Source organism: Pimephales promelas, chromosome 2 (genome assembly GCF_988280905.1).
Source record: "Pimephales promelas chromosome 2, fPimPro1.hap1.1, whole genome shotgun sequence".
Classification (NCBI taxonomy): domain Eukaryota; kingdom Metazoa; phylum Chordata; class Actinopteri; order Cypriniformes; family Leuciscidae; genus Pimephales; species Pimephales promelas.
This window is the reverse complement of record NC_142770.1, coordinates 6,284,781-6,296,699: the sequence shown is the minus strand read 5'-3', so window position 1 is coordinate 6,296,699 and position 11,919 is coordinate 6,284,781. Positions and strand designations below refer to the sequence as shown.

The following is an 11,919-nucleotide window of genomic DNA, read 5'->3' as shown; positions in this document are numbered from 1 at the left end:
AACTCCCTCGAGCGTCATGGCCCGTAGGACGGATTACCCAGACTCATCCAGGAGCAGATGGACGCGTACGAACGATCAGTGTTCAAGTGAAGGACCGTACTTACATTCGTCCAGTCGCCCGGATCATCCTGCTCCCAGCTCTGGAGGACGAGGATGAAGAAGAGACTAACAAATAGACTTTCTCCTATTCTTTCAACTGCCATACGGACAGTTGGGGGCGGCTTTGTCTGAAAGCCTATTTGTTCAGCGCTGATATTTCCTAAGTGCGCTCGCGCTCCATCACGTGAACTGCGCCTGGAAAGGAATGCGCGCGCCTAAGTTATTCGCGCCTCAGATATTTGCGCCTCAGTTATTCGCGCTCAGAGATGATGAGAGGATTCTCAGAGACCCCTTCCTTTACTTTTGTGTGCGTTTTATGAAAAACAAGTAAGTTCTGACTACTGTTGTATGTTTATACTATGCTTTGAACTTTATTTATGTTCATTCAAACTCGTTTATTCTGTGTGATTTGTGTAGTCATGAAACAGAGCGTGCTGTAATAGTCAATATGTGTTCTGTGGGTAAATAATTAGCCCATCTATACGTCGATATAGACCTCTTTGTGTTGTATATTTAGACATATAATTCCGTGTTCGGATGCAGCATTTACTGTTTATTTGATGCTACAGCGTTATAGCGATATAATGTTATATTTTGCATAGTCACTTAAAGGTGCAGTAGTACACCATAAAAGGGCATATAGTGACGTATTCTGTACTGGATTAATGTTAACTATTACTTTCATTACTATACTGTTGTGAATGATGACAATAAGTATATTATAGTATTCTTTATTTGTTTATTATCATTTCATTATTTATTTTTTCTTTCTTTCTGTTTAGACCACACACACACACAGCATATACACTTGCAAACTTGTATATTGGCATCCTGGTCTGTGAAATAAAAGGATGATAAAGGATTCTCTGGCCGGAATCTTTCTGTAGTGTTCCCATCCTACAAAGAACCACTAGTCCATACTTTACACTAGGGATCTGTAGTGTAACATGTGCAAGCGCCAAAACGGTATTTATTCTTTAAATTGCGCAATATAATTGACAGAATCTGAGAGCTTAACTAACCTGCTTGCTAAGTGTCAATTGCGTGTGTCTCACGGTGAATTCACGGCGCTAGCTTGATCAACATCAGCGAATGCTGTCTGTCAAATTAATTCACTAACAATAAAAGTGTAATATGAACAAAACGAATACCATAAACTTCAAATAATTGCCCAAGCTTTTATTTTCCCATACCGTCGAAATGCACCAGCTTGTTTTTGAGATCTATGAGGCGGTCTTCATCATTTAGTGTTGAGATTCATAGTGTTTAGTTTAGTTCACTCTAGTGTTTAGTTCATTGAGTCTCTGATCTCTAAAAATCTCCAAATGTTCCACGTGAAACTGCGGTCTTCCAACCTTTTACTATCATGTCAAATGATTTCAATAACATGCGCGATGGTAGAAGCACAAGTCATTTTTTGGAGGTATACTGCCCCCATCTGTTATGGAATATGGAGTAGGATTTGATTTATGATGTTATATGGCACCTTTAAGTTTAAAATTGTGGTTGGGTATGGACCTTTTATACAACCCATTTGGACACGTGCTCAGTGCAGAGCCAAGTTCTGGGTAAGGTTAACGTGTGGTTGGAACATCGCTCCTCCTATTATTCCCATATTTCAAAGAGGAGGAGCTGAACTTCACGCTCCATCCAGATGGGCTGCAGTGATAAAGAATGAGGGAGGAAAACATTCCAATGTTTTTGGAGAAGAGCCAAACCTGTGGAAATGTCCTATCATGCAGGACATCTGCAGCAACTGCTGAAGTGATAATTAGATTAAAGCACGCTGGTTTTAATATGTAACCTACATTTTTACATATTTAGGTGTAATTTAGGGTTTTTTATGTTAAAAGCTATCAGGGACTAGATTGTTTTAGGTTTGAGAAAATAGTATTAGAAAACTGATTTAATAATAAACGCTTTTTAAAGTGAGATGAAATTGTTTATTCTGTTGCGTTCATTTCAGTACAACGTCATGAAATAATGCAGAAATATGGTAAAATACACAAACACTGACAGTTGTGTTTAAGGCAGCTAAAGCACAATCTCAAGTATCATCTCAGGTTTAGACAGGTTTTAAACACCCGTAGGCAGTTCTTGTGGGATTATGAAGCTGTTATTGAATACTCTTTTACAGGTCGTAACGGACAACAACACAATGAAATGGCAGCGTGCAAATAAATACCTAAGAAAATAATACATTCTTACATTCTGCTTCAGTGGTTCCCAACTGTTTTAATTTCCAGACCCAGATTTTACATTAAAAAATGTTAATATTACTAAAGTGAGTGTAGTAATACCAGAAATACTTCTACTGGTTAAGTTATAGTATTACGGTGAGCTGCATATTAATTGTTAACATTAAATTGGCTGAATATGAAACTATTTTGGTTACTTTATTCATCCATTTTCCAAACCAACTGTCCAAGTTTTCTATATGATTACAGTCACGTTAGAAGAAGTATTTTTATATTTGCATGCAGCATTGCTTCCCTCTGATCAATATTTGGGTTATAAGCCACCAGTTGAGAAACACTGATCTACACTGCAACAAGACTGAAGTATTGTAGACAAAATATTAAAATTAATTTTTGTTCCTTAGATCATAACACTTGAGTACACTATTTCATCCTCCTCCTTACGTTTCTGTAAGAAAACACAAAAAGTAAAATCAGGAACAGTGTTGAACAGATGCAAAACTGGAAAAAGAGGTTAAATAACAAATTACAAGAAATGCCTTAAAAACATTGGTCTATTGTGATTAATAAAGTTGAAAGTAAGATGCTCTGCACCCAAAATGTAATTTTGGCTGAAATTTCTCTTTCAAGAGGAGCGACATCCGCTCTATAAAACCAAACAAGATGTTCCTCCATTCCCGTAAATCTTACCCAGAACAACTTTTGTTCACAGTCTGCAAATCTACTTTAATGCGTTCTTTTGTGTGACACAAATGAAGAAGTTCAGAACATGGATGTTTTTGTGGCTCAGAGTCAATGAATTGTCATTTTATGCTAAAGAGGAAGCTCTGAAAGAGGCATTGTGTTTAAAATCAATTGTGTTTAAAATCAGAATCCAAATCCCCAAATGAGATGGTTCATGCATCCATCAAAACTGACAAATGTCAAAAGAAAAAATGGTAGCAGAACATCTTACAATTGAAAAGTCTATGAAAAAGAACCAAGTTTTCATAGATCTAGTCAATCTACAACATACATGACATGATCTGCACACACAGATACACTCTTAGAAAAAAAGGGTTGTATATATGTAGCATAGGGTTCTTTACTCAACTCCAAATGACATTTTATGCTAAAAAAAAGGTTCCATAATGACAAGAAAGAATCCTTTTGGCACAAAAGGTTCTTTATAGGCTATTATTCATTCATATATTACATTATTCTGCAATATTTTGTAGATGTAATTAAATGATTGTTTATTAAACTTAATATCACATTTTAATCATGCTGATTTTTGTAGGATAAAATCTGAAATGGCACTCTTCGTGGCATATTGATTAACAACATAAAATGATATAAAAATATATACATTTTTTAACCCCCATATATTGAATTTTGTTATCATTAACATGAATATTTTAGGGGTTCCAAATACGTAGCGCTTTAGAACCTTTTCAGGTTCTATATAGAACCTTTTCTTCTAAGAGTGTCTGTGATCATGCAAGTGTATGTAAACTACGAACATTCAAAGAAACACAAATCACAGGATTTTAGACATGATACAGTAAAGCAGCAAAAGACGACAGCAATAAAGTCTTCCTCTTTGTGTTCAATCAAAGGGAGTAATTTCAATATCAGTTAACGGTAAGCTTGATAATATTAGATTTCTGTTAGATAACAGTGATTACAATAATTGTGTCCTTTCAGATCTTCACTCAACATCTATCTGCTGGTAAATATAAACAGCAAAGGAAACTGTTCTGTGTCTTTGTCTAGCAGCACCCATCTCTCTTTGTTTGGCAAGTGCGAGCAGCAGGTGTTTGATGTAACATCACTACATAGTAACTTCCAGGGAAATTTACAACAATGCAAAAACCCATAGACACACTTGATTATTCAAATCAGATATTTGGCTTTTTTTCTGACTGATTCGTTAATCACAAGTAGAACAGGTTTCTTAACTCTTAACTGACAAACTGCCGTCTTTTCAGTCTGTTGCTTTTGAACAATTTGTCATTCTAATCTATATCTTTTCAGTTAGATTTGTGAAGATTTGCACACCTGTAATGTAAAGGAGGTATAACTGAAATAGCCAAACCCTGTTAAGCAGGAAGGGGTGTGTCCTGATTCAAATGAAGTCTTTAAAAAAATCACTAGCATTAATCATCTATAATCCATCTTAACACTATGGAAGCTTGTTTCCGCCACTGAACATAAAAATAAAATAAATAATAGTGACTTTTTATCTCACAATTCTGACTTTTTTTCTCACAATTGCGAGTTTATATCTCACAATTCTGACTTTATTTCTTAGAATTGCAAGATATAAAATCAGAATTGCGTGATGTAAAGTCGCAATTGCGAGTTATAAAGTCAGAATTGCGTGATATAAAATCAGAATTGTGAGATATAAACTCGCAATTGCGAGTTATAAGGTCAGAATTACTTGATATAAAGTCGCAATTGCGAGTTATAAAGTCAGATTTGTGAGATATAAAGTCAGAATTGTGTGATATAAAGTCAGAATTGCGAGATATAAAGTCGCAATTGCTAGATATAAAGTCAGAATTGCGAGATATGAAGTCATAATTGCTTGATATAAAGTCGCAATTGCGAGATACAAAGTCAGAATTGTGTAATATAAAGTAGCAATTCTGAGAAAAAAAGACAAAAGTGCGACTTTTTATCTCACAATTCTGACTTTTTTTCTCACAATTGCGAGTTTACATCTCGCAATTCTGACTTTATAACACATAATTTCGAGTTTATATTGTGAAATTCTGACATCTTTTCTCAGAATTGTGAGATATAACTCGCAATTGCTACTTATCAGGCCAATTCTAAGGGGGAAAAAAGACGTTTTTCCCCCACAGAATAGTTTAAATCTCACAATTGTGACTTTATATCATGCAATTCTGACTTTATATCTTCCAATTCTGACTTTATAACTCGCAATTCTGACTTTATATCATGCATTTCGGACTTTATATCTAGCAATTCTGACTATATATCTCGCAATTCTGACTATATAACTCGCAATTCTGACTTTATATCTCACAATTCTGACTTTATATCTCACAATTCTGACTTTATATCTTGCAATTGTGAATTATATCACGCAATTCTGACTTTATATCTCGCAATTGTGACTTTATATCACGCAATTCTGACTTAATATCTCGCAATTCTGACTTTATATCTCGCAATTCTGACTTTCCATCTCGCAATTTTGAGAAATAATGTCAGAATTGCGAGAAGTAAACTCGCAATTGTGAGAAAAAAAGCCAGAATTGTGAGACAAAAAGTCACAATTACCTTTTATATTTTTCATTCTATGGCAGAAACAAGCTTCCATATAACACAGAGCACATATTTGCTTAGGCTATGATAAGAAACAAGCAAGCACAGACAGGCACTGAGATTTCATTTGTGAATGATCCATTAACGCACTGGTGCGGAGCTTTACACAGAGGCAGCAAAACACAACAGCGCACACAGCAACACCGTATCTTACCGTAATCTGTAAATGACGAGCACAGAATGTTGTAGTAGCATAATGTATTTCTTCAGTTTCAACTGCTTTAACAATAATCACATTTGAACTATAACAATTATACATGAACCTGAAATGGTGATACACAAAAGACTCATCTCAACTGCGGTAAGACTTACCACTTGGTGTTTCTGGTTTACGGTTCTTGATGTGCCAGAACACAATCACTCCAGAAACTGCAATCATGGCCAGAAATACAGATGAAACTACCACTGATATAAAATATGAACGGGGACTCTGTTCTGTAATGAACAAACAGAAAACAGTATGTAGTATATGATGTTTGTCCTGCCAGTCAAACACGAGACAGAAGACAGCAGATCAGGGGAGATCATTTAATATTACACAACTGGAGAAACTCTTAAAAATAGTTAAAGGTGCTAAATGTAACCTTTCCTTCTAAAATAAGTCCTTTTTTATTGCCTGTGCATGAAGGGGTTGTAATCACACTTGTCTGGTTTTGCTATTACCTCTGAAAGCCAGTATTCCTATTTCTATGTGAAGTCTTCGGGTCGATTTTCTGCGAAATCCATCGGATGTGACGTGCATGCGCGCTCCTGAGCCTCTCTCCTTTATATAGACCTTATGTAGCCCTGCCCCTTTTCAGCTCTGCGCTCGTTGTCTTTTGACTTCCGGTCTGTTTTTTCACAGCGATCTTGCATAGGTATGAATGAACTGCTCGTAAAGAATTTCCCGGTCGACATTTGTTAAGACAACTGCATTACAATGCTTATGATAAACATTACAATACTCATGATAACTTTTGTTAACTCTACACTAGGGGTTTCATCAACTAGTCGACTAGTCGACTGTCACAACCACTAGTTGGCGCTGTTGGCCTTAGTCGACTAGTCGGAAACAAAATGATGACATATATATAGATATATTTTTTGTTAACTATCCCTTTAAATACAAGCGGCAGTACTATATACTATAAGCACTATAAGGCGCACCTTCAATGGCCTATTTTAGAACATTTTTCAAACGTTTGACTGGGTTTGCATTATGCATCCACTAGATGTGCTAAAGGGAATGCAGCGAGTGCGCGGCGTCAGAGGTGAGGCGTTTATTTAGTAAGCGTGAGCGCGCTGGGGCGGGCACGTAACTTACATTCGCAGCCTGCTGACAGCAGTGTCTGTTCGTGTGTGTGTGTTAGAGAGAGCGCTCGTGAGCGGGAGATATTTTATACGAGGTTGAACTGGCCGTGTGACAAAGCGGGCAGAAGATGGACACGAGCGCGAGCAATTGATATAATGCGCTCCGGATTATAAAGCTTGAGAAAAGGCCGGATTGAGAAAATTAAAGGCTTTTAAGTGCGCTTTATAGTGCGGAAAATACGAGTACTCTCGCTTTTAGACCAGCACGCGACGTGTTTAATATAGACGCATATTAGCCTACACTAGATTTTCTCTCAAATGTTTGCTTTCACTTTCTATATGGGGAGGCTGCACTTTAGACATAGCCAATTCTGTTTATGTAAATATTGTGTGTATTTAACAGTATTAGCATAATAAGACTTGAAAGATAACTTAGTCCAGCGCTGTTTGACAGGCTTCTAATGCCTGTGAGCGTCGGGGATATGCCGCGCGCTCAGGAAAGCGCACGTTAGAACAGCGCGTGAATTAAATGTTTAACCGGCAAGGCTTATGCAAACAATGAACTTTTGTGAATTGCAGTGTCCCGTACCTATTCCTTAACGTGTGATGTGTAGGCTACGTCGCGTTGTACAGTTGAGAGGCGCCAGAACTGATAGAATGCACTGTAACACGATACTACTACGACCATATTTCTTCAAAAGCAGATCGTGGAGACATTTACTATTCGTGATGTCGCACACCGCTAGAATAAACCATGTAACGACTAGTCGACTAGTCGTCGACTGTTATGCAAAACTAGTCGACTAGCAAAAATCAGTAGTTGTGAAACCCCTACTCTACACTAAGTAAATCCACTTCACCAGCTAATTACTCCTCGACAGTGAAGCCATAGAAATATACAGAGCAACCGCAAAAACCGGAAGTTCAAAGACAATATTCTAAAGATGATGGAGCCCACGTTTCTCTGGGGCATAAGGTCTATACAGTATCTGAGACGGCACTGCAGCGAACGACATGAGTCTGATAACACCAAAACACTCCTGTGTCCAGCACAACACACACTCAAACACACACTCCACATAAAAAAAAATTATCTGCTGAAGCTCATCAGGCCAAACGTGAATCAGATCGACTTAGGAGGAAAACACGGATCAACATCGGCTGAGCGTTTGAATAATGGAGAGACCTCCGCTATTTTTATTGTGATAAATTACAAGTTTTCAGATATGCAGAAATAACGGTAAACTGTAATGAAATAGAAGGGTAAACTACAACATATGAGACATGAAATACAAAAGTCTGACCAGGATAACAAAAAGCACCTTTAGGATGCAACTTTTATTTTATGTACTAGATCTACTGTCTAACGTCACTCATCCACTACTATCATATTGTTTACAATACACATTTCCAGACACGTTCAGTACAGTAATGTTACTTCCTACGATCTTACTGATACACTGAAATCTTACTGATACGCTGATTGTGAAAGATACACGAATTATTAGTGAAATGCCTTATGCTATATAACACCACAAATGTACCGTTATCATGGTACGACCATGGAGCATTAGTTCAGTCAAGCTGATAAAAGTGTCCTATTATTGTAAGGTTGCAGTGGGAGTTTACATGAGTTTCCAGCATGTTGTGCGATGCTTTCTCCAGTGTGTGTAAAGTCGCAGTGTGGCCGTGTACCATGAGTGATCGCTCTTGTGTTCGAGCACGAGTGCTATTGAAAAAATTGGTTGCAATCTGAAACATCACCGATAGAGGCCGCTAAAAAATACATATAGCACCTTTAACTATTCAGCTTGACATGATGCTGGCCAGCCTGTTCAGAGTTTTAATCCCACGGGCTGGTTATAAACTGCTCAGACTAGTCTTACAAGTTAGTCATCAAATTGTTTTCTTAAACTGTCTGACAGTTCATAACCGTTTTAAGTATATTACATAAAAATATAGATTGGCCTAATTTGATACCAAAAAGTAAGATTGCCTGCCCCTTGACTAACTGCTAGTGGCTCATCCTCGAGACACTGTGTTAACATATGTTTATGCAACTGGCCCCAGGTGATTAAAGTAATGTAAAACCTAATATGAAATCCATAATCAAATATACTGATATTGTGTTGAGGTTATAGCTCGCAAAGATGAACCTACAAAATATTCCAATCAATACAGGTCAGAAGACTGTAATCTTAGTGCTGACGTACCTTCACATGTGGGACAGAGTCGACTGATGTCCAGATGTGTGGTCTGGTTTCTGACAGGATTGTTGATCACACAGCTGTAAGTGTTTTTATCCTGATATTCCACATCCAGAGGTAGAGAGAGACTGATGCTGAAATTTGACGCACTGATGCTGGACAATACACTCATTCCTTTATACCAGGAGAGAGTCACATCACTCACATTCAACACTGAACACACTAGTGAACATCTGGGCACTGTTGATCTTGATGATGATGATGATGATGAACAGTTTAAAGAGTGACTGAAAATGGTAAGAATGGGTAGAGGAGCTGGAAAACATGAAAGAACATGAATGTTCATTTATATAGTGCTTTAACAATATAGATAGTTTCAAATCAGCTTTACAGTGATAACAGAAACTATCCAGCTAGAGTGAGTTTTGATTGATTTACTACCATTGTAAAGATCATTAGGGGCCGCTTACACCATTTTTTTCCAGAAAACTTTAATGTGTTCTGGCCGTTCATTTACATGACAGCAGGGTTGGGTGGCTCGAAAACACAAACTGTGCAATATGTTCCAAGGTGCAAGTTTAGATTTTTTTTTTTTATGTTATGAAAGCTTTATATTAGAATTATCAAAAATCAATAAAAAAACATGACGCAGATGTTTTCTTGCGAGGCTAATGAAAAATAAACCAAAAATGTGAATGCAAGGCTGGAAAAAAGGGAAATGCCTGCATCTAAACTAAAATACACATTCATCATTTTAACAGCTATCGTGCACATCATATCTTGTTGTTTAAACAATTTGTAGGTAAGTTTGGCTGCAATTTTGGGCATTTGAATTATTATTTTTCATATCAGAAATTATAGCATTTGTGATATGATTCATAGCATTTACTCACCGTAGACAGTAACATTGAATCTCTTTAATGAAGTTCCTCTGCTGATGACGGTCAGTTTATAAAGTCCAGTGTGTTCAGATCTGATGTTTCTGATGATCAGAGATCCAGTTTGATTGTCCATCTGGAGTCTGTCTCTGAATATTCCATCATTACTGACAAATATAAGGTTCATTTGGTCCCTTCTAATGATTTCAGCTATTTTTGTGATTTGAGGTCCAAACGTCCACACTATTATATCTTCTATCTGTATTTGAACATCAGTGTTAAGAGAGACAGAATCTCCTTCAGTCACTGACACTGACTTCAATTCATCCGTATCACCAAACACACCTGAAACTAGATATGAATAACAATTTGCAGTTTGAATTAAAATAGTTTAACTCAAATTAAACAAGTCAAACATTGAATTTTGAATTCTCTTTTTTCATAACAAATAAACAAATAAATAAAATAGGAAGGCATGTATTATGTTTTATTAAATTAAGTTGAAAAGTTATTTTAGGTGTTTCTAACTGAAACCAAAATAAATAAAAAGTAGAAATGTATTTGCATGTGTACTTATACTACATTTGATGTTTGCCTGTTCCATCATGACCGCACTTTGCATGAGATTAAATTCGACTCACCATTTGTGGTCAGAAGAATGCATAGGCAAATGAAAGCAGTGTTCAAAAGCATATTCCTCAAGATATGTCCGAACGATTTCTGATAAATAAAGTCCTCATAGCGATATTGCAAAAGTGTTTTCAAACGGATAAACAAAGCACTCTAACTTCGTCTCTCTCTTAACGTGTTACTGCATGTCAATTTTTTTTTTTTTTTTTTTTTTTTTTTTTTTTTTTACTGCATGCATGTCTGCTAGTGCTGGAGGAAGGGATGACGACATGACATGACTCTTCATTGGCTGCAACAGTAGCGTTTATAGAGTATAGGCTACTTATGTGTGAAGTTTTTTGTTATTATTTAGAATTATTTATTTTCACCATAAAAATACACGTCGAAAAAGCATCTTTGATCAATATCATGAAAACAGGCTCAACTAAATCTAGAAATCCAGTCCAAATCTGACATGAACTGTTCCATTAAAGGGTTTTTAATGCAGAAATCACTTTAAAAACACTGATCTAGAATGACTTTCTATACAGTGTTTAAAAAAAAAAAAAAAAAAAAAAACGTTATATTCCAGATTGGACCATCTAATTTGCGGCCCTAAACTGTTTCTATGGCGACGTTACTTCTACTTGTACCAAATTGTCAATTGGCTAATTTATTTAGAAGGCGGGACTACTCTGCGATACTTGGATATTTCGCGTCGCAATTTCTCGACTGCATGAACAAAATTATCCCTAAATCTCATCTTTAATAATCAAAATTACATATTTAAATTTGTTTCCTTTCGTTTAGATATTTTTTTCATGTCATAAAATAACTTAAATGTAACTCCACCCTTGCTTATTTTAGATAAAAAGGATTTATGAATATGCAAATGAGTCCCTCCGCTCAATCACACCAATTAAGAGTAACTGATCCACCGAGTAAACTAAACTCTACACAATGAAGTGGAAATATTAGTTTTATTCATATATGCCTAACTGTTTTTAAAAGAAGAAGAAGAGGAGGAATACATGAATTTGCATATGGTTTGTCTTAATGCATATTAAAACAACAGGCATATAAGAAACATTAAAAACTTGATTTTCTCAACAGGGGGTCTTTAAAAACCAATATTGATTTAAAAAAAAAAGCAATATTGATTTTATTTGCATGAAATTATGTAGATAGTAATTGGAAAAAAAGAATGAAATTAATGTATTGGCCTTTTCACACTTCTAGAGATTTTTTGACACATTGGGTTCTGGTAGGCCGCCACAATTTCCTGTTGAGCAATGTACA

At 36.2% G+C, this 11,919-nt stretch overlaps 1 protein-coding gene across 1 annotated transcript; it reads right to left on the bottom strand.

The window, feature by feature from the left end:
- Window positions 1-2,028: 2,028 nt before the first annotated feature.
- LOC120492907 (SLAM family member 5) lies at window positions 2,029-10,791 on the bottom strand. The gene is made up of 6 exons (XM_089121715.1): window positions 10,653-10,791; window positions 10,027-10,356; window positions 9,140-9,448; window positions 5,949-6,071; window positions 5,791-5,852; window positions 2,029-2,745 (listed from the first exon to the last, which is right to left on the bottom strand). Exons 1-6 carry the CDS (start codon window positions 10,702-10,704, stop codon window positions 2,698-2,700), a joined length of 924 nt encoding a protein of 307 aa, XP_088977841.1. The 5' UTR covers window positions 10,705-10,791; the 3' UTR covers window positions 2,029-2,697.
- Window positions 10,792-11,919: the final 1,128 nt, after the last annotated feature.

Excerpts from the sequence above, each read along its gene's own strand:
- LOC120492907 (XM_089121715.1), bottom strand. The coding sequence starts at position 10,704 with ATGCTTTTGAACACTGCTTTCATTTGCCTATGCATTCTTCTGACCACA. Across the intron at positions 6,072-9,139 it reads ACTCTGTCCCACATGTGAAG|AACAGAGTCCCCGTTCATAT; the intron begins GTACGTCAGCAC and ends TGTTCATTACAG. Across the intron at positions 2,746-5,790 it reads CTCGTCATTTACAGATTACG|AAACGTAAGGAGGAGGATGA; the intron begins GTAAGATACGGT and ends GTTTTCTTACAG.